The 23,910-nt window shown below is 46.8% G+C and overlaps 1 protein-coding gene across 8 annotated transcripts in view; it reads left to right on the forward strand.

The window, feature by feature from the left end:
• Positions 1 to 1,954: 1,954 nt before the first annotated feature.
• The window catches only part of HACD4 (3-hydroxyacyl-CoA dehydratase 4), a 78,371-nt gene continuing 56,415 nt past the window's right edge, over positions 1,955 to 23,910 (forward strand). For 3 of the 8 annotated variants that reach the window (XM_063914152.1, XM_063914154.1, XM_063914153.1), the window contains exons 1-3: positions 13,537 to 13,604; positions 13,849 to 13,952; positions 23,593 to 23,720. In XM_063914152.1, the coding sequence (XP_063770222.1) occupies positions 13,567 to 13,604; positions 13,849 to 13,952; positions 23,593 to 23,720 (270 nt within the window). In that variant the 5' untranslated portion in view covers positions 13,537 to 13,566. The other 5 variants (XM_063914156.1, XM_063914157.1, XM_063914159.1 and 2 more) reach the window with 5 other exon arrangements.

Raw genomic sequence — 23,910 nt, forward strand, 5'->3', positions numbered from 1 at the left:
GATGCTTACTAACCACTGGCTCCAATGTTCATCTATAGCCTGTCCCAATCTGCTCATCTTCAGTGCCAGGAGGTATGGTGACATGCTGGACAGAATAAGCCAAATAAAAACACTTTTCAGTAAAGGCACTAGCAATATTTTACCACTAGTAAAAGTATGTGTATGAGTATGGAAATGATAAGTATAGAAAGCCCTGGATACCACCAGGGCCGGCTCTACCATTAGGCAGCTTTAGGCGGCTGCCTAGGGGCGCCACTGAATTCATCTAGCAAAAAACTGAAGGATGTCTCTGTATGCGGCCTCCTCCTTTTACACTGCGCTGGCTGCTGCTGCGGGTCTAATCAGGTGCATCTACCACTATAAGGCTGTACCACATAGTGCCTCAGCGCTTCCTCTGTGCCGACATGAGTAACATCAAGTCATGTGAAGGCACATAGGAGGCAGATGTAACTATGGTTCCCGAGGGGCGCACCCATGGCCGCTCTTCATAGCCCTGATGCACCTCCTGCAGGGGGGTTGCAGGTTAGGGGCCACTAGGTTGAAGCTTTGCCTAGGGTGCATAGAGACCTTGCACCGGCCCTGGATACCACTGCATATAAACTTTGATATGTGTAAGATGCGGTGTCACTAATGTTTTCCTAATACCAATAGGTAACCATTTTCAATGCAGACATCAATGTCATTTCGGCAATACACAACGCAGCAGCTGTGACCACAAGTTCCCATTGATTTTAGTGGAAATGTGATGACAATGTAATTGTTGCTTTTACCGTGTGATTTAGGGACTTTTTACTGGCTGTTTAAGAAACACAGTTGTGAGGTTCTTTGTTCTCATAAACTGTTATTATGCAGTTAGAAACTGGAAGCAGTAAGGTGGGCATGGCCAGAAAGAGAAATCATATCACTTATACCCCTTTCACACTGAGCAAAAAACCTGCCATACTGCCGTGGAAGGATGGAGCATCCTGGATCCTGGCTCAGTGTGAAAGATAAATCCCGGGTCCAAATTTCCAGGGCCTTGATCCTGGTCGCAGCGTAGCCTCCAGTATGAAAGGCACGACCTGAGTCATTGACTAATAGGAGCTGATTGGCAGACTCAGTAGCAATTGGAGATTATATAATCTCCAAGCATCCACTGTTAAGGTGGGTACACACTGGCTGATAGATCGGCCGTTCTATTGAACGGCCGATATATCGTGGGTCCGTCGGCCAGTGTGTACGTGCGAAATGTCTGAACTCCGTCGTTCACAGACATATTGCGTCGGGCCTGCAGTACAGCCGATGGCCAATGTATCTACCAATATATTGGCGCATCGCTGTGCGTGTACGGACGACCAGCCGATCGCACGTACACATGCTGCAGTAGCCGGTGGTGATTGACAGCTGAACTGGGTGGGCGTGTGTACACGCCCGCCCATTTCATGACGTAAGTCCCCGACAGATCGGGCAGTGTGTATGCACAGCACACTGCCGGATCCGTCCATAGATATATCTGCAGATCAATTGATCTGCAGATATCTATCAGTGTGTACTCACCTTTAGACCGATTACCCAGGTCACTGGAAGATCCAGGTCCGGTGTGCTTGGCAATGACCCGGGAAGACCTAGGTCCGGTGTGAAAGGGTAAGTAACGTAAAACCTGGCTCCAACCCGTGTTTAATGTTCCGAGTTGTAGCCGGGTTTTAGGTGTGAAAGTGGTAATACCTAAGCACATCTTATATCTGCAGTGCTGGGGCTTGTTTCTTTACACCTGTAAGTAATGTATATAAGCTACATGAAAATAAATGAAAGCAGAAGTGTGTGACACCATACAGCTGTCTGTTTCTAGTGTTGTGGTTATTCTGAGCTTGTTCCTCAGTAAGTGCTATGAAGCAGAAACGTAACGTAGGAGGGGAGTACAGGGAGGGAGCCGTTGATTTTAGTTAATGGGAGTGTATTTCCCTCCCTGACCCAGCCTATAGCTTTGTACAGTGCAGAACTGCAGGGACTGGTGTATATTGCCTTTATATATACAGACAAATTACTGAGCTCCACTCTCCGCTTTGGGGGCACTCCAGATGAGAGGTCTCATCTGGAAAACAGCTGCTCTTTGGCTGACCTAGGAGTAAGAACCAGTGTGTACTAGTACCAGGCTCTGCCCAAGTATACTTCCAGAAGAGAGCGACATCCTCAACTAATAGGTACAGCCGGGGTGAGTTGTTTCCCTTTGTTGTTATTGGCAGAGATGTGAGTGACCATGGGGAAGTATAAATTCTGCTATTTCTCATTAAAGTCTGCGGGGACAGAACTGCGAGCTTCCACACAGCATGGCCTAGAACTGATCCTGAAAACAAGAAATAGCTGCTTGGCTTCTCTAGTAGCAAACACCTGGCAATGACACCCTGAAGCTGATGTGCAGGGGAATGCCTAGAATCACGCTCTTGTTTTCTGAATCCCATGAATTAACACTTTCAATAGAATACATAAACATGTATCTGTATATCACACTAGCTGCCAGTTTTATTTAATAAGCTTGAAACAGGAAACAGAAATGAAGAAACCACAGCAAGCCAGCAAAATCATTGTTTCCTACCCTCCCTCATTCTGCAGGAGACTCAGTAGGCAAGAATACAGCAAATGCTACACTTTGGGCAGGGCCGTAACTAGGTGTGTGCAAGGGGGCACTGCACATAGCGCTGCAGGATAGGGGGCGCTGTTGACGGCACTTGTCAATTATCTGTTTTTATTACTTTCACTTGCAGCTCCCCCCCTTTTGAAGCCCAGCATCTCCTGTCGTTAATACCAATACAACATTCATGAACTCAACTTGAGATTTCTTTGTTATTCTGTCACACTGTCCTTTATAACATTTCAAGATGCTGACATACCCGGGATTCTAATCCACAGTCAGACAATCTATTTATTGGGCTATCTGCCCTTGCATAGACAGATAAATAATTCTAAGATAGAGAATTAGAACTATTTGAAGCTTACCTTGTACTTTGTGAAAAATGCATTGCAGCTGAACAGATCTATGTAGTGTGTGGCTGCAAGTGATTGTATGTGTAGCTGCACACTACATAGTTCTGCTCAATTGCAATGCTGATTTTTTTATTTTTTTTTGCAAAGTACCAGTAGCTTCATATAGTGTTTATAGTTTTTATGCAGGATCAAATAGCTCAATAAGTAGGGTGTTTGATTAGAATTCAACAGGTTATAGGTTTGAATCCTGGGTATGGCAGTATATTGGAATGCGTTATTTAATTTGGTATAAAGAGGATTTGTGTAATGTGGGAATGGGCTTTCCCTGGGCTCAATCTTGTCATGCCCCTTCCCCACGAGGCATGTGCCTTATGTCCCTTTTGGAAAAATGAAAGGGAGGGGTCAATTATCTCTCTGGCACAGGGCACCAAAAAGTCTAGTTACGGCTCTGATTCTGGGTGCCAAGTACTGCTAAATATTTCCACAAAACTGTTCCAATCAATGCTTTAATCTGGATACACCAGGGATTGATATTCTGGAATTTTAAACAAAAACAAAAATAGTAACACCTGAAATTCTAAGGAAAGTGTAAAGAACATACTGTATAGAACAGGCATGTATAACCTCGGTCCTCAAGGCACACTAAAGCCTCGTACACTATATAGTCAAAATCATAAGAAAAGTTAGTGCAAATTGCACCATGCATATGCTCGTGATGCCGATGCGCGGTTCTGTGGGATCAGCATCGCAAGAAAAAAATAGACTGCGCAGGCAGTGCTGATATTGGCTAGATTGGGGCTCATGCCTCCGGGCAGGTTCTAGCCAATATCGGCCATAAGCCGAAATCTCACCGTGTGTACACACCATAACAGTGCAGGTTTTAGTGATGTGGTATACAGGTTTCAGCTTATATGCTTAAATAAAAATAACTGAGGTACTAATTAAGTCGCCTGTGCTTAAGCCTGGATATCATTAAAACCTGGACTGATAGTGTGCCTTGAGGACCGCAGGTTGGGAATACCTGATATAGAATAATCAAGTGCAAAATTGTTATCTGTCTATTAATCACTTTCAATGATCTACAGCCTTTTGGCTTTCTAACCTAACAGAAAAGGCTTAACATCCATCTGGCAGTGAAATGCCAACAATTGGTGGGCAGCAATTGGTACTTTCCAACTAGTGTATAGAAATATCAAGAAACGGAGGGAACGATTTTGTACAAGACAATGTATATCATAGATCAGTGGTTCTTAAACTCGGCCCTCAGGACCCCACACAGTTCACATTTTGCAGGTCACCAAGCAGGGGCACAGGTGTATTCATTACCAGTGGCGCCGAGAGGGGGGAGGGGGGGGGGGAAAGCGGGTTCTCTTTACCTGGGCATGTTGAAGTTTTAGGCAGGTGTAGAAAAAATGCTGCAAAGTAAATGTTTTCAAATAATATAAGTGTTGATAGTTTATTTTTATCAATTAACAGAAGAGAAATCTAAATCAAATCAATATTTGCTGTGACCACCCTTTGCCTTTAAAACAGCATCAATTCTTCTAGGTGCACTTGCACACAATTTATGAAAGAACTCAGCAGGGAGGTTGTTTCAAACATCTTGGAGAACTAATTACAGATCTTCTGTGGATGTAGTCTTGCTCAAATCCTTCTGTCTCTTCATGTAATCCCAGACAGACTAGATGATGTTGAGATCATGGCTCTCTGGGGGCCATATCCTCACTTCCAGGACTCCTTGTTCTTCTTTACACTGAAGACAGTTCTTAATGACATTGGCTGTATGTTTGGGGCAGAATAAACTTGGAGACAATCAGACGCATCCTTGATGGCATTGCATGATGGCTAAGTACCTGCCCGTATATCCCCCCCAGCCCTCCACCTGTCAACATATATGTATATATATATATATATATATATATATATATATATATATTTATATATATATAGCAAAGGAGAACAACGTGGCACTCACGGCAGATTTCAATAATCACAACCACAGCGTTAGAGTAGAGCAACGTTTCAGTGGCACCCCACTGTCATCAGGCTTTATTGGCCACTGAAACGTTGCTCTACTCTAACGCTGTGGTTGTGATTATTGAAATTTGCCGTGAGTGCCACGTTGTTCTCCTTTGCTATTATTCTATATATATATATATATATATATATATATATATATATATATATATGTGTATATAGGGAAGTGGGAGTCTGAGCGGTGGCAACACTGCTTACCTTCCAGGATGGACGCTGCTCGGGGAGAGGCAGCTGCGCTGATCAGATGCAGCTTCTGGGTCTGTCTGTGGAACTTTCACCCACCGTTGCATGCCTCCTATTATGCTTTTCTTCAATGAGGTTTTATTGCCTGCAGCATGGTCCCACCCCAAGCTCCAGGCAGTTTCTGATTGAGAGGGAAGGCTGATCTGTCGCTGCCTGATATAATCTCTCCCTGTCATACTCTAAAGATAAAAGCAGATTTGTATCATTTATAACAAACTGTTATCTACAGTATATTGTAAATATAACACTGATCATTGGAAAAATCTGTTCTTTTCATTGGAGTATGACAGGTGAGGCTCTGGCTCTACTGCTTACCCTGACCGCTCATACCTGATTAGCCCCATGGTTTTAGCCATGAAAAGAACCCATCTAGTCATTTCTATGGAGTATTTAGACACTACTACCTCTAAGATAATCTGATGGCATGTTTTTTAAGACACTCTTCATGGTTTTGATGTAGTTATTGGTAGCATGCAATATTTCCTACAACTTAAAGACTATGTGGAAGTCAATGCCAGGAATATTTTCTTCCTAATTCCCATCTCCAATTAAGTACATTTGAAGGAAATTATTCATATTGGGAAGTGGCAGATGATCCTACTCAGAAGTAGACTTGACCCTGAACTTTAAATTTTCCATACATGTATGTTGAATCATCCACTGGACTTGTTGCTCCTAAGGATGTCATTTGGAGAGAGGTATTATATTTTCAAATGTCTGGAACACTTTTTATTTATAGTATGTTCAGGCAACCAGAGAAATAAGTGCCTTAGGTGGGTCCAAAAGTGGTGGGCGTTTAAGCTTGCTCCCACAGCTACACATACTGTACCAGGTGCTTCTTGGCGCTGCAGTGCATGAATTGCTTGGACATATTCCCAATATTTACCATAGGGAGCATCTCATACTCATCATACTCCTCATAGTGAAATGCAGCATGTTTAAAGCCTTGCCATGGTTTTAATCTGAGAACTGCAGTTCTTGCAGCATTAACAGGTTGTTAAATTTGTGTTGCTGCTGGGGACTCCTTGGCACTCGAGGCTGCAATTTGTACAGTATTAAATGACTGGCAGGTTTGTCTTGCAGCTGGGGACTCCATGGCCCTGGATGTAGCAGTTTGTGCAGCCTCGATTGACTGACTGACATGTTTGTCTTGCAGCTGCAAACTCCATGTCCCTTGAGGTTACATGTCTAGCTGCTTCGGCTGACTGACATGTTTGTCTTGCAGCTAGGGACTCCATGGCTCTGGATGTAGCAGTTTGTGCAGACTTGATTGATTGACATGTTTTTCCTGCAGCCGCTGACTCCATGTCCCTTGAGGCTGCATATCTGTCAGCTTCAGCTGACCGACGTGGGGACTCCATGGCCCTAGCTGCTGCATGTCTAGCAGAATCAACAGATTGGCGAGCTAGCTTTGCATTGAGTGATTCTCCGTCAGGTGGTTGCTTGTCTCTCTTGTTGAGCTGCCAAGCCTGCTTTTACTTCTTCTGAAGTCTCTTCACATCTTGCCACTCTTTTACTTCTGACTGGATTGTTTTTATGGTGGCATGGCTTTTCTGAAACTTATGGTTATGCTTTAACAATGAATTGTCCTGAAAAGGACCACACATTTGAAGGCTGAGATCTGAGAAGAAGTAAACTTAGGGGGTTATGTACTAAGCAGTGAAATAAGTGGAGAAGTGAGCCAATGGAGAAGCAGTCCATGGCAACCAATCAGCATTGAAGTAGCATTTATAATTACATTCTTTAAAATTATACAGAGCAGCTGATTGGCTGCCATGGGCAACTTCTCTACTAGCTCATTTCTTTGCGCTTATCATTGCTTAGTACATTTTCCGCTTTAGTCTGAATGTGGTATACTAAAGGGGGAATATTTGAAAAGGAACACAGAAGTCATTCACACCTGTATAACAATTAGAAGTAAATGACAATTCAGGCAGGCATATTCTCTGAATGGGGTATATCAGGAGCAGACTGACTTACAGAAAAAGAAATCAGTATAGCTTCCAAAATCACTGCAGTTTCAGAAATCATTGTCGAGCAGAAATCTCTGAGACCAACATGGGAGACCATCGGCCTAATTCAATGTTGATTGCAAAATAACATTTTCCTCTAATGGGCAGATATAACATGTGCAGAGAGAGTTACATTTGGCTAGTAACTGTCAGTGCAGGTGCAGTGTATTACAGTTGATCCTCCGACTCACTGCTTTTTTGTTGGAGCTCTGCCTGACCCCACTGGTACATATCAGCCTGTGCCTTCAGATCAGCGCAGTTTTTGGCACCGGGAGACATCCTGAGCGAAGTTGGTTAAATGAAAAATTTAATTTAGAGACTCCATGGCAAAGTTGGTGACCACCATGTAGACATACATGGCTCTGATGATGCTCAAACATAGCCAAAATCCTAATCCTGGTAAAACTGCACCACACACACACACTAGATATTATAGTCCCAACATATGCAGTTTTAATCCCATTTGGTAGCAGGGCCGGCTCTAGGCATGTTCGAATAGAGCGGCCGCGCAGGGCGCCACCCTTAATGGGCGCCGCGCGCTTGGGCCGCCATATTCGAAGCTGGAGCCGGCCCTGTGCAGCATTGGCCCGGCAGTGTGTGCGCTATGCGCGCGGCGCCGGTGTCTAACGTCAGACGCCGGCGCCGCGCAGCGCGCATAGCGCACACAAGTGGCCGCCCGGCCGCCCGCACCTGGACCCGGACCCGCACTCGCCCGGCCCCACTCCCGCACTCGGACAGGCTCAGCAGTACTCCTCCCCCTCTCAGCGCCGCAGGTATTGGGGAGGGGGGAAATTAATCTGGCACTGTGGGGGCATATCTGGCACCGTGGGGGCATTTCTGGCACACTGGGGGCATATATGGCACTGTGGGGGGCATTTCTGGCACTGTGGGGGCATTTCTGGCTCTGTAAGGGCATATCTGGCACTGTGGGGGCATATCTGGCACACTGGGGGCATTTATCTGGCACACTGGGGGCATTTATCTGGCATACTGGGGGCATTTATCTGGTACTGTGGGGGCATTTATTTGGCACTGTGGGGGCATATCTGGCACTGTGGGGGCATATCTGGCACACGGGGCATATCTGGCACTGTGGGGGGCATATCTGGCACTGTGGGGGGCATATCTGGCACTGTGGGGGGCATATCTGGCACTGTGGGGGCATTACTGGCTCTGTGGGGGCATATCTGGCACTGTGGGGGCATATCTGGCACACTGGGGGCATTTATCTGGCACACTGGGGGCATTTATCTGGCACACTGGGGGCATTTCTGGTACATTTCTGGCTCTGTGGGGGCATATCTGGCTCTGTGGGGGCATTTATGTATTTGGCACACTGGGGGCATTTCTGGCACAGTGGGGGCATTTCTGGCACAGTGGGGGCATTTATCTGGCACTGTGGGGGCATTTATCTGGCACTGTGGGGACATTTATCTGGCACTGTGGGGCATTTATCTGGCACTGTGGGGGCATTTATCTGGCACTGTGGGGGCTTTTCTGTATCTGGCACTGTGGGGGCTTTTCTGTATCTGGCACTGTGGGGGCATTTATCTGGCACTGTGGGGGCATTTATCTGGCACTGTGGGGGCTTTTCTGTATCTACATATCTGGCACTGTGTGGCCATTTATGTATCTGGCATTGCTGGGGGGCATGTCATGTGTTGCTGGCACTGCTGGGGGGCATGTCATGTGTAGCTGGCACGGCTGGGGAGCATATCATTTAGTGTTCCCGCTAGGCGTTTGTGGCTAGGCAATGTGTCTAACGTGCTCTGCCTGGCGCAAAGTGTCTAACGTGCTCTGCCTGGCGCAAAGTGTCTAACGGGCTCTGCCTGGCGCAAAGTGTCTAACGGGCTCTGCCTGGCGCAAAGTGTCTAGGAGGTTCTACCTGGTGCAGTGTGTATTAACTGCACTACTGTGTGGTGTAATGCGAATTGCCACTATTATGTGGCCACGCACCTTCCCCACGAAGCAACGCCCCTAAATTTTTGCTGCGCGCCTTCGGCGCGCACTGTCCATGCTTTGCCATGTGTGTAGATGAGCAACAAGCATTACAGTATGTACATCATTTTGCCCTCCTAACTTAAAAATGTGCCCTCCCTGCCCTAAAAAGTGAACACTATCGTGTAGCTGGCACTGCTGGGGGGCATATTGTGTGTAGCTGGCACTGCTGGGGGGCATATCATGTCTATCTGGCACTGCACATTGTGTATCTGGCACTATACTGGAGACATTATGTGTATCTGACACTATACTGGAGAAATTGTGTGTAAGGAACACTACTGTGGCTGTTATGTGTAAGGCTGCTAATTGTGTGCGTAGAGGGGGTGTGAAAACATATTTATTTATAGTCTAATAATATGAAGTTATGAGGCCACGCCCACTTTTCCTGGAGCGCGCGCGCATGGGGGGGGGGGGGGGGGGGCGCTTTTACATGTTTTCGCTCAGGGTGCTAGTAGGCCTGGAGCCGGCCCTGTTTGGTAGTATGACATTTCACAGCAAAACCTGTGTTGGCATGTATGCATAAGTAATAAGTAAATAATTTCCCTAGGATGTAGCCAGATGTCTGGTGATAAACAATTGTGTACATCTAAATAGCAAAGTTTCTAGGATGTAAGTGTCCCACCACCACTGGTATCTGCCGTTACTTGGAATTCAATAGTGGGTGAGTGGGCAACTGGATCACAATCAGTGGCAGATTTTACCTACAGATGTATCCACTTACATCTTTGCTCCAGTCACGCTAAACAGCCCTCGAAGTTGCGCCATGCCTTAGTGGAACTCGGTAGCGCAGAGTATTTTTATGTGTTTTTTCCCCGAAAATGTGTATGAGACGCAAAGTAATGCAATAGGCTTTCTACAGCTTCTGGTAATTGAAATGATATGCAGCCCTCCTATATTCTGTGTATAATTGCAGCTCTATCTTCATCCAAAATGCCACGTTAGTGTTTTCCATGAAGACACTGTAGCATAGCATGTTGTATGCAAATACAGTCCCAGTCACACACAGCATATACTGTAGGCATGCTGCATATCATTTTAATCAGCAGAAGCTGCTTGCGCGTCCTATTGCTAAGATGTATTGTCACAGAAAAAATGCAACCCCCTCCTCCAAAGAGGTAGGAGCCGCTGCTGACCACAATCCAAAAAATAAATCTTAACGGGCTTCTACTTTCTGTATTGCAAGTTAAATAATCCCTAATACAGTTCCAGTGGAGGTATAGTAGGAGGTTAAATGCAAGCACAGATCAGTGGCAAACGCAGGATTTGCATGGGGGGGTTTCCAGAACTGGGCGGAGCCAATCACGGGGGTGGGGACTGAGGTGACCCAGTATATGCTGGGTCCGTAAAACTAGTGTGTCTGTGTGTGTGTGTGTGTGTGTGTATCTCCTATATATTAGCCCTGTGACTCTGTGGCTGCACTTCTAACGCTGGGTGGAGTCACAGACCCTGCCCTATGTGTGTCAGCACACCACATGACACACTATAGGAGAAGGGACCACCAGGAGACACACCATTCTCACTGACGGCCCACACTGCCAGGTAAGCAAACACCCACACACCCTTAACACCACCTACTACACCCACCTTACCCACCACACACCCGCTACTAAGGCAACCGCTAGCCCCCCACTACCATCTCACTCCACGACCACACTGCACAGCAGCCTCCTTCATATCCACCCCCCTTCAGCAGCCAAGCAAGTGGACACAGTTCACCACACCTCCTGCCTGGCCAGCCACGGACAGCCGCCGCTGGCCGCCAAGCCACCATTCACTGCCTGTATTCCACTGCCCAGCTGCGGACTGCACAGCAGCCGCCACTGGGCGCCAAGCCGCAGCCGCTTCCCGGCTGCCCGCTCCCATACCTACGCTCCCCAGTCCGCGGCCGCCCCCGCTCCCATACCTATGCTACCCAGTCCGCGGACGCCGCTTCCCCCCTCCCTCCCGCGGTTAGCTTCTGCTAGCCGCTACCCGCCAGAGCTGCGGAGCCGCCAACGGCGGCTTTGTATGCAGAGGGGGGAGAGCTGAAAGGCTGACCGCAGAGAGCTCTCACGCCAGCCGCGGTCCGTCTCTGACAAGGCAGATCACTGGGACAGGGGGGGGGGGAGTAATGCCCACAGGGAGGCCCCATAACTAAGCTGTGTTTAAGGCAGCAAACAGCTCAGGCTATTAAGCCTGTGAGGGGTCAGTGATTTACAGGACTGCTGAGCACTGTAAGCCTATGTTACGTGTAAAGATGTGTGTGTATATATATAGGGGTATCTGTGGAAATCTATATGGATGTGTGTATATTTCTGTATATATATTTCCTAAACTGCTGAGCACTGTAAGCCTATGTTACGTGTAAAGATGTGTGTGTATATCTATAGGGGTATCTGTGGAAATCTATATGGATGTGTGTATATTTCTGTATATATATATTTCCTAAAATATGTTTGTATATGTGTGTGTGTGTATGTGTGTATATATAACGCTGGGTGGAGTGACAGACCCTGCCCTATCTGTGTCAGCACACCACATGACACACTATAGGAGAAGGGACCACCAGGAGACACACCATTCTCACTGACGGCCCACACTGGCAGGTGCGCAAACAGACACCCACACACCCTTACCACCCACCACCACCTACTACACCCACCTTACCCACCACACCCGCTACCAAGCCCGCCGCTAGCCCCCCCCCCCTACCATGTCACTCCACGACCACACTGCACAGCAGACTCCTTCATATCCACCCCCCTTCAGCAGCCCCGTCACCCTCAGCACACCGAGGTGCCGTACAGGAGCCGTGCCATACAAATACCTCACGGCCACACTGCACTTAGGGAGCACCCCCGCACAGCAGCCTCACTCACTTCCAGCGCCCTTCAGCAGCCCCGTCACCGAGACGCACAGAGCGCTCACCCTGTGTCACGGAGGCGCCACACACCGCAGCAGAAGTCAAGGCAGCGCCACCTCCGTCACCCGCAGCGCTGTACCTGCTACCTGCACCTCCCGCCCCGCTCTGCCTGCGGCACACATCGGGCAATCCACCATCACCCAGCACTCATCAACCCCTGCATCCCCACCCCCAATCACCACTTTACTAAAAATTTTGTTTTCACTCAAATTTTTAACATGTAAACCATATCTTCACATACTTGCCTTGAACAACCATCTCCTCTATACATAACATTGACACCTACAATCTTACCAGCCTCCCCTATACACACTGCTCACCCACTCACAAAAGCCTGCACCCCATTCACCAGCACATTCCCTTTTGTCATACTACATCTACCCACAAACAAACCAACCATTCCACCACAACTTCACCATCTACTATTCTACCCCTTCACTTTTCTGTCCAGTTTACCGGGGCGTAGCCCCTTACGACGGTGTGAAGAGTGCCCGTAGGGCGCGATGAATCACCTAGTATATATATATATATATATTTATATATACATATATCTACATATATATATATATACATACATACATACACACACATATACACATATACATAGCATATTAAACATGCATACATGCATGCATACATATATATATATATGTACACACACATACAGTACACATATATATATATATATATATACACATGTATACATATATATATATATATATATATATATCTATCATATCATATGTGTGTGTGTTTATATGTATGTATGTATGTATGTATGTATATATATATATATACATGTGTATATATGTATGCACATGGATATATATGTACTATAATTAAAATAAAGTAAACTTTTATTGCACTTACAAGTGCCACCAGGAAGACAGCAGGCTGCAGAGGACGCTAGACAGCCATTAATAATACTCATGCAGCAAAAAAAAAAAAAAAAAAAAATTTTTTTTTTTTTTTTTTAGTGGAGGGGGGTTTCTGGGTGCTCGGAAACCCCCCCCCCCCCCCCCCTGGGTGCGCCACTGCAGATGATCGATCACATCCAGTAGTAAATTAAAGAAATCTGTAGTAAGGAGTGCAGGAGGACCCTTTTTCAGGAGTGTGGTAAACCTCATAGGACACTGAGCTCGAAATTTCATGTGTTTCACCATCAGGTTTGGTCGCAATGCATATATTTCTTTTTTGGGTTCCATAGGGGGTCCACAGAGAAGACATTGGGAGTTGTAGGTGGTGGTAATAGGACCGGGCACCAAACAGTTAAGCTTTTGGTATCCCAAGATGCTCTGGTCCCCCTCCCCTATACCCCAACTCCATGCTCAGGCATCCTCACTTTCGTTTTGGTAGGCAGGAGCCGCACCTTTAAAAGCTGTGGCTGCAGCTGCTGCTGGGGAGGAAAGAATGATACAGTACATGCCAGCGTCAGTAAGAGGAACAACGTAAGCGATGAAATGTAACACAATCTCCGATGCAGTAAATGTGCATCATTAGTACATCCCGCCCAGTGTTACTCCTTTTTCTGTACTCCTCACATGAGACTTTGTGACAAAATGTTGTTTAGAGTACAGTAAAATAGGTATAAGTGCAGAACAATAGGCAATAAGGAAATCAGCACTACTAAAGTTAAAGTTATAATTGATTATATTTAATAAAACATCACCTTTATGTTCTCTCTCTTTGCAGGTCCAGGATGAAGACGTATCTTTCAGTCTATTATCTCATTCAATTCTGTGGCCATTCTTGGATCTTTACAAATATGACAGCCAGGCTTCTTTTCTTTGGAAAAGGTAACATTGCAGTTGTAAATGATGACATATATATACATATACTGTACATAGGGGGTCACTCAGACCTAATCGCACGCTAGGTTTTTCCGCTGCGATCAGGTCAGAACTGGGCATGCGTATGCACCACAATGCACAGGCGCGTCGCACGGGTACAAAGCGGATCGCTGCTGTGTGATGGATTGTACGAAGAATCCATTCACACGGGTGATCTCAAGGAGACTGACAGGAAGAAGGCGTTTGTGGGTGTCCACTGACCATTTTCTGGGAGTGGTTGGAAAATGCAGGCGTGTCCAAGCGTTTGCAGGGCGGGTGTCTGATCGCAATTCCAGGACCGGACATGGTGAAGTGATCGCAGCGGCTGAGTAAGCCCTGGGCAACTCAGAAACTGCACAAAACTTTTTTGTACCGCTCGGCTGCACATGCGATCGCACACTTGCAAAGCAAAAATATACTCCCCTATGGGCGGCGACTATCTGCTCGCAGCAGTGCAAAAAAACCCTAGCGAGCGATCAGGTCTGAATTAGGCCCCTACAGTATACTAGTTTGTATTCAAATGTACGCATTCAAGTCTAATGAATAACCTGAATTGGTACAAAGGTAAGCTGTAAACTGCTAAAGGTTAAAAAAATTGAAAACATGAAATGTACTGAAAAGGAGACTTATAATAGATTTACCATTGTTAACTCTCTTTCTGCGAGGTACATTGAGTTCCACAGGGAAAACATCGGGGTGTAGAGTGGATCTTGATCCAGAGGCACCAACAGGCTAAAGCTTTAGGCTGTCTCAGGATGCATAGGGACCTCCTCTATAACCCCGCCTCCAGGCACTGAGAGCTCAGTTTCGTTAACCAGTCCAATGCAGGAGCAGGCAAGAGAGAAGGCAGATATTAGTCACATAGAGACACATTCTCATGAAAGGAGAATGCCATACAACCCAATGCCATACAACCCAAAGAAGCTAGGTGCGTCAGGGTGGGTGCCCTGTGGAACCCAATGTACCTTGCAGAAAGAGCGTTAACAATGGTAAGTCTACCATAACTCTCCTTTTCTGCAGCAAGTTACATTGGTTTGCACCAGGAAGACATCGGGGATGTCCTAAAGCAGTTCCTCAAGGAAGGGGACACGCTTTAGCGGATGTGAGAATCCGGCATCCAAAGGAAGCATCCTGGGAGGCAAAGGTATCAAAGGCATAGAACTTAAGAAATGTGTTCACAGAGGACCTTGTAGCCGCCTTGCACAACTGTTCTGCGGACGCACCATGGCGGGCCGCCCAAGAAGATCCAACACACCGAGTAGAATGTGTCATGACTGTAGTTTTGTGAACCCAATGTGTATGTGAAGTCCGTGCAGGTAACTGGGGGACTGTGTGTATATTGGCTGCTCAGTGGGAATCAGTGAGATGAATAGCTCAAGGAAAACCATGGACGATGAATTAGGTACAAAAAGTAAGATTTAATGGAGTAATGATAATTCACAGAGGCTGAGGTTACCCCAATGACTGAACTGAAGAATGGAGTTAATTGTAAAACGATGCTGTAGCACTCTGTATGAAGAACAATGACTGTGGCTGTGACTTTAGGACGAGGCTGAAGAACTGAAGACTATGGCTGTGACTTTAAGATGAGACTGAAGAATACTGTGATTGTGTCTTTAAGACGAGACTGATGAATACTGCGGCTGTGTCTTTAAGACTAGACTGAAGAATACTGAGGCTGTGTCTTTAAGATGAGACTGAAGAATACTGTGTCTTTAAGATGAGACTGAAGAATACTGCGACTGTGTCTTTAAGACGAGACTGAAGAATACTGTGGCTGTGTCTAAGACGAGACTGAAGAATACTGTGACTGTGTCTTTAAGACGAGACTGAAGATACTGCGGCTGAGTCTTTAAGACGAGACTGAAGAACTGAAGACTGTGACTTTAAGACGAGACTGAAGAATACTGTGACTGTGTCTATAAGCCGTGACTGAAGAATACTGTGACTGTGTCTTTATGATGAGATTGAAGAATACTGTGACTGTGTCTTTAAGATGAGACTGAAGGTACTGCGGCTGTGTCTTTAAGACGAGACTGAAGAACTGAAGACTTCGACTTTAAGACGAGACTGAAGAATACTGTGACTGTCTATAAGCTGTGACTGAAGAATACTGTGACTGTCTATAAGCCGTGACTGAAGAATACTGTGACTGTGTCTTTATGATGAGATTGAAGAATACTGTGACTGTGTCTTTAAGAGGAGACTGAAGAATACTGCTGCTGTGTCTAAGACGAGACTGAAGAATACTGCAGCTGTGTCTAACACGAGACTAAAGAATACTGTGACTGTCTTTAAGAAGAGACTAAAGAATACTGTGACTGTGTCTTTAAGACGAGATTGAAGAATACTGTGACTATGTCTTTAAGACAAGACTGAAGAATACTGTGGCTTTGTCTTTAAGACGAGACTGAAGAATACTGTGACTGTGTCTTTAAGACTAGACTGAAGTATACTGCAGCTGTGTCTTTAAAACGAGACTGATACTGGATATAACTGGTAACACAACTGTAATCCGGACTAGGTAGCAAAAGAGCAGAGGTTTACAGGAATTAAGGTAATAGTGTTACCTCTTAGGGAGCTCAGCTACTAAGCTCACACTGAGCTGTGTGACTCAAGGAACCGGCAGCTTCTGTAACACAAGTCTCTCTGCTTACTTCCTGGTCCTTGGTGATTGGTGAACAGAGTCAGGTGAGTCAGAGAGTCTCAGGCTGGCACAGGATTGGATAGCTCCAGGTCAGGTGATCAGACCCTGTCATGTCAGTACTCCAGGTCAGGCTGTGATGTGGAGTAAGGCCTAGCAGGCCGAAAAACACTGAAGCCTGAACTTCTACAAATGAACAGAGGATGCTGACCTTCAGGACTAAACTCCAGATTGCTGAATACAGTGAAGAATCAAATGCTGCTCACAGCTGATTACTGATTCATCAGTGAAATTCCTACTAAGGTGGCTTAATCAAGAAAGCAACACAGATTTGCAGTCTTCATACTATACTCATACTATACTCAAGCCACAGAATATGAGAAATACAGTCAGGATCGTGACAGAATGGGCTTTAATAGCAGCAGGAGCTGGGAGTCCAGCCTGTGCATAAGCTTGTGCAATCACCATTCTAATCCATTTTGCCAAGGTTTACTTATTCGCAAGCCAGCCACGTTTGTGGAAACCAACTGGACAAAAAAAAGGTATCTGACCTCCTGATAGAGGCAGTCCTCTCCACACAGATACGGAGAGCCCTAACCACATCCAAAGAAAGTTCTTTAGAAGACAAGTCCGAAGAGATAAAGGCAGGGACCACAATCTCTTGGTTAAGGTGAAAAGATGACACCACCTTAGGTAAATAACCTGGTCGAGTTCTTAGAACTGCCTAGACACGGTGAAATATCAGAAAGGGTGGACGACAGGACAAAGCGCCTAAGTCCGACCCCCGTCTTGCAGAGGCAACAGCCAGCACGAACAGGACCTTGGCCATGAGCCAGTTAAGGTCCACAGATTCAACAGGTTCAAATGGAGACTCTTTCAGGGCATGCGGTACAACAGACAGATCCCATGGAGCCACAGGAGGAACTCAGGGAGGCTGAATACATAGGACACCTTGAGTGAAAGTATGGACGTCAGGTATAGACGCAATTTTCCTCTGAAACCTTACCGACAAAGCAGATATGTGAACCTTGAGGGAGGCCAGACGAAGACCCAAGTCCAGGCCTCTTTGCAGAAAAGCCAGAATCCTGGAAGTTCTGAATCTATAGGTATCCTAATTCTTATCAGCCCACCAGGTGAAGTAAGAATTCCAAATCATGTAATAAATCCGGGCAGAGGCCGGTTTGCGGGCATTCATCATAGTTTGAATAACTGCCTCGGAAAATCCTTTGGCCTCAGGAGTGAAGCTTCAAGAGCCATGCTATCAAAGCCAGTCTAGCCAGGTCTCGGTACAGACAAGGGCCTTGTACGAGGAGGTCTGGTCGCTGAAGAAGCAGAAGAGGATGCCCTGTCGACAGACCTTGCTGGTCTGAGAACCAATGCCATCTAGGCCCCGCTGTAGCTACTAGAAGTAGCATTCCTCCTTCGTGTTTGAACTTCCGTAGGACCCTGGGCAAGAGTGACACCGGTAGGAATACGTAGGACAGCGAAAGTTCCCTGGAACGGTCAGTGCATCAGTGAATGCTCCCTGGTCCAAGATTCAAAGACCAGAACCTTGTAATTATGTTGAAACGCCATGAGGTCTGCGTCCGGTAGGCCCCATCTGTCCACGAGAAGTTGAAAGATTCTGGATGAAGACTCCACTCTCCGACATGCATGTCCTGGCAACTGAGGCAGTCCGATTCCCAGTTCAGGACGCCCAGACTGAACACTGCCGATATGGCTGACAGATGGAGTTCAACCCAACAAAGGATTTTTGACACTTCCATTATTACCATGCGGCTTCGAGTGCCGCCTTGATGGATTATGCATGCCACCATGGTGGCGTTGTCTGACCGTACTTGAACAGGCCTGTTCTCTACCAGAGGCAGGGCAAAAGAGATTGAACACTGCCCTCAGTTCTAAGATGTTTATCGGGAGGAGTGATTCCTCCTTGGTACAGTAACCCTGATAAGAGTGATGCTCCAACACCGCTCCCCATCCCCTCAGACTGGCGTCTATTGTCAGTAGGACCCAGTTGGGGATCCCGAAGAGATGGCTCCTGCTCAATTGCTGGTCCTGGAGCCACCAGGTCAGCGACAGACGAACCTCCGGAGTCAAAGAGCTCATTTGAGATCTGATCCGATGACGAAGGCCATCCCACTTGGAAAGGATTAACTGTTTTAGAGGGCGGGAATGAAATTGAGCGTACCATTTCGAATGCCAACACCATCAGGCCAAGTACTTTGTGGGAATTTGCCAGAATCAGCAAGTTGTCCAAGTACGGCAGGATTCCGACTCCCTGGCGACGGAGGTAGGCCGTCATCATGGCCTTGGTGAAGATCCGAGGAGCCATAGCCAGTCCAAATGGCAGAGCCTGGAATTGGTAGTGAAGGTTGCCAATAGCAAACTACAGGAACTGCTGATGTGACATGGCAATAGGAATATGCAGACATGCACCCTGTATATCCAGGGATACCATATAGTCTCCGGGTTCCGTAGACAGCACAATTGAGTACAGTGTTTCCATACGAAACATGGACACTCTCACAAACTTGTTCAGAGATTTGAGGTTGAGTATAGGCCGGCAGGACCCATTGTGTTTCGGAACCAGAAACAGGGTCGAGTAGTAACCTTTGCCCCTCTGGGACTGAGGTACCGGCACAACCACTCTTATACCTAGAACCTACAACCTTTTGTAGAGCTTGCGCCTATAACGGGTCCGAAAGGATAGCAGTAGCTCAGAACTGGCGAGGAGGACGTTTCTTGAAGAAGACAGCATACCCATGAGAGATAACTTCCAGTACTCATGCATCTGAAGTGGTCTTTAACCAGACCTGCGCGAACTGTAGAAGTCAGCCACCCACCCTGGAGTCCCCCAGGGGAGGCCTGCCCCATCATGCAGCAGGCTTGTCATGTTTTGAAGCAGGCTGACGGGCTGCCCAGGACTGTTTTGCCTTGGGCTTGGTGGTTTTGGGAGCACGAGATTGTCTCGGGACCCTTTGCTTTCCCTTGAGGCCGAAAGGAACGCAAAGTGGTACCTTGTGCCTTCTGTGCAGAAGGATTAGTAGTGGGGAGGAAAGCTGTCTTAGCAGCTGCTAATTAAGACCCAATTTTATTTAGGTCTTCCCCAAATAGAATGTCCCCAGTAAAGGGGAGTACCTTCAAAGTCTTTTTGGAGTCCAGGTCCACTTTCCACGACCTCAACCACAGAATGCAGTGAGCCAGGACAGACGTAGTCGACGCCTTGGCTTCCAATACTCCCGCCTCAGAGGACGCCTCCTAAATGTAATAGGATGCGGTGGTAATGTGAGACAGGTATTGTCTGGCATTGTCAGAAATATCCACGGGCAGCTCATCCTCTAATGCCTGAACCCATGCTTCAATACCTTTTGCCGCCCAAGATGCGGCAATAGTGGGTGTATGAACAGCCCCTGTAAGGGAGTATATAGATTTCAGGCATCCCTCCACACGCTTATCTGTCGGTTCCTTCAGCGAGATGACAGTGATGACAGGCAGAGTGGATGACAACACGAGGCAAGTGACATGAGAATCCACCGGAGGGTACACAACTCTGCAAAGAGAGGATAGCGAGCCAAGGCCCGTTTAGGCAAAGGGAATTTCTTCCCTGGATTAGACCAGGGTTCCCGCCTGATGTCCACGATAAGGTCAGAATGGGGTAATACAGTTTTAACCACGTTCTGCTGTTTAAACGTATCAGTTTTCTTTGCCACAGTAGTGGAATCCTCACCAGTGATTTGTAGGATATGCTTTAGAGCAACCACTAAGGTAGGGACATCAATTTGCAATGGAGAATCCTCATCAGTAACACAGGATTCAGTGTATGACAGGACCGTATGCTCCCCCTCCTCTTCTGGTGAAACATCAGAGAGGTTTGTAGATTGTGAGGAGGAAGCAGCCTGCTTAGAGGACCCAGGGACACCGGAGTGATCTGGGGTAGATTTTTGTCTCACCAAGGACTGATTTAGTTGCTACATCTGGTTAGACAAATTTTCCGCCCAAGGCAGATTATCCATAGGGACAAATTGTGGCGGTAGTGGCACAGGTGGTCCCATATAAGGGCGCTAGGCGTTCCACCAGAGTACCCAGTAGGTTGGTGAACGCAGCCCAGGGTGGCTCCTGAATAGGTGCAGGAGCTGCGGACTTATTGGGAGGTACATGACAAGTAGTACACAGACCATCGTACAACACTTCTCCCTCTGCTAAATCCTTGGAGCATGCTCTGCATGATGCAGGAGCTTCCACTGATTTACAGCCCTTTTTATTAGACATTGGGTGGTAGTCAAATGATATATCACGCCCAATCTCCTATCTAAAGTGATCCTCATTATCACACAAATTGCACCCATAATAATCAGGTTTAGCTGCGTAAAGGGTTAGGCGCCCTCGCTACCCTGGGGGTAGCGGGCTGAAATGATTATACCACACCCGTCAGCAGAAACAGAACGGGTGTGGAAGGGAGTGAAAAGAATTGAATACCGCCCATTATGAGATATATGCAACAACAGGGCTATTCTAGTACGATCAAGCCAAACAAAAAACAATACCTGCGGATAGAACCTGGTATTATGTGACTGTAACACAGTAGAATACTGTATATGTATTTGATATGTGTAATAATATAAGACCCAAACGCACCTAGCCCAGGGTACAAAATATAGTGACAGTTATATCTGGGAAACACTGAGAGTGAAACCACACAGCAGATACAGGCACACAGTCACAGGCAATGCAGAAGTTGTTATCACAATAAAGCTGCACTGGACTATTATATATACTGTATGTATATATAATAGCACGGTCAGAATACTCGTACAATATATTCTGCAAAGGTACACTTTCTTAACTAACACTGTCTGTTCCACTTCCAAGACATGTAGGATACTCAAGTGAATGCAAAGTCACAGCTCTGTATACAGGCAGCTTTACATGGGAGACCTTGCCTTGCAATCCCAGAGACCAGCTGCTGCTGCTATGGTGTAAGATGGTGCCCAGTGTCTCTGTGAGGGAGAGTGTGAGGCAGCTCCAGGGCGGGAAATCTGCAAGGAGATGGCACCCTGGGCCAGAGGAGGGGCTACAGGTCAAGGGCCGGCTTCCCTATTCTGGACTTCCACCCCAGGTACTGTAGAGCCTTACTAAATGGTGTTAATACACCAGACCTGTGCTCTGAATGCCCTGGTGGTCTAGTGGGGTCCCTGCCCAGTGACAGTGTCCACGCTAGCGCCGCGACCCATCTCTCTAGATCGCGGACGGGACGCGATTTAATGGCAGGTCCTGCCCTGGGGGACCCTCTTACTGTACCCCCTCCCAGTAGCAGCCATGTGAACCAGGAGAGCGGTCTGCATCTCTGCCGCAAGTACCCGGGAACCAGGATGCAGGATTATGCTGCGCCGCTTGGGAGATGGAGCTGCAGCGCTTAATGTCACCCTGACATACAACGCTGACAGCTCAGCCAGAGAAGTAGAAATTTTCTTCAGAAAGCTTTTTAGGGCTGCACAGTGCTGCTGCAGGCACCAACTCGAAACTGAGCTCTCAGTTCCTGGAGGCGTGGTTATAGAGAAGACCCCTATACATCCTGGGACAGCTAAATCTTTAGCCTGTTGGTGCCTCTGGATCAAGATCCACTACACCCCGATGGTTTCCCTGTGGAAACCAATGTAGCCTGCTACAGAAATGCAAATAAAAAAAAACAGGCCATTTTCAGGGAATAAGTTATGGTTTAATAATGTACAGCTGTTCTGTGGTAAGGCGACTAAACCAGTTGATTATTTAAGACTGTATTAAGGACTTATGGACCAATACATTAAGGGTGGGATGCATTAAAACCATGGGGGTCATTCCGAGTTGTTCACTCGTTATTTTTTTTTCAGCAACGGAGCGATTAGTCGCGAATGCGCATGCGCAATGTCCGCAGTGCGACTGCGCCAAGTAAATTTGCTATGCAGTTAGGAATTTTACTTACGGTTTTTTCTTCGTTCTGGTGATCGTAATGTGATTGACAGGAAGTGGGTGTTTCTGGGTGGAAACAGGCCGTTTTATGGGTGTGTGCGAAAAAACGCTACCGTTTCTGGGAAAAACGCAGGAGTGGCTGAAGAAACGGAGGAGTGTCTGGGCGAACGCTGGGTGTGTTTGTGACGTCAAACCAGGAACGACAAGCACTGAACTGATCGCAGATGCCGAGTAAGGTTGAAGCTACTCAGAAACTGCTAAGAGGTGTGTAATCGCAATTTTGAGAATCTTTCGTTCGCAATTTTACTATGCTAAGATTCACTCCCAGTAAGCGGCGGCTTAGCGTGTGCAAAGCTGCTAAAAGCAGCTTGCGAGCGAACAACTCGGAATGAGGGCCCATGTGCACTGCAGGTGGGGCAGATGTAACATGTGCAGAGTGTGTTAGATTTGGGTGGGGTATGTTCAAACTGAAATCTAAATTGCAGTGTAAAAACAAAGCAGCCAGTATTTACCCTGCACAGAAACAAAATAACCCACCCAAATGTAAATCTCTCTGCACGTGTTACATCTGCCCCACAAGCAGTGCAACATTGTTTTGCCCGTTAGTGTGTTTTTTTGGTTTGCTAACAAACCTGAATAACAAGTATAGCCAATAAAGGGGGGTACTCACGGAGCGATTGCTGCTTAAAATCTAAGCAATCTGAATAGATTTCCTAGATTTTAAGCAGCGATCACTCCGTGTGTACCGCTCACAGCGATAGCGATGCGCAGCCCCGCGTATCGCTATCGCTAGATTGGATCATGCAGGCCAATCTAGCAGGTAGCTCACTTCACCCGCTGGGTGAAATGAGCGCCCCTCCGCACGCTCAGCACACATCGCGCTGTGTGCTGAGCGGGGGGAGAGATGTATGCTGAGCGGTCACTGATAGATCGCTCAGCACACATCTCTTTAGTGTGTATCCCCCTTTACATTGCCCTTATGCCACATGCTTATTCATTACAATATACTGTGTTTAGATTCTTTTGCAGATACATTCTACACAATTGGGCTGGTGATGCAGGTGTGCCAGTTACTGTCTGTCCTGGAGATACTACATGTTGTGTTTGGTATAGAACAACAATCCATTCTACCAAAGTTTTTACAGGTATGTTGGTACTACTCCATTTATACATCTGTTTATGTCTCAATAGTGATAGTTAAATAAGATTTTAAACCTACCGGTAAATCTTTTTCTCCTAGTCCGTAGAGGATGCTGGGGACTCCGTAAGGACCATGGGGTTTAGACGGACTCCGCAGGAGACATGGGCACTCGAAAGACTTTAGAATGGGTGTGC

This window comes from Pseudophryne corroboree, chromosome 1, assembly GCF_028390025.1.
Source record: "Pseudophryne corroboree isolate aPseCor3 chromosome 1, aPseCor3.hap2, whole genome shotgun sequence".
NCBI classification, from domain to species: domain Eukaryota; kingdom Metazoa; phylum Chordata; class Amphibia; order Anura; family Myobatrachidae; genus Pseudophryne; species Pseudophryne corroboree.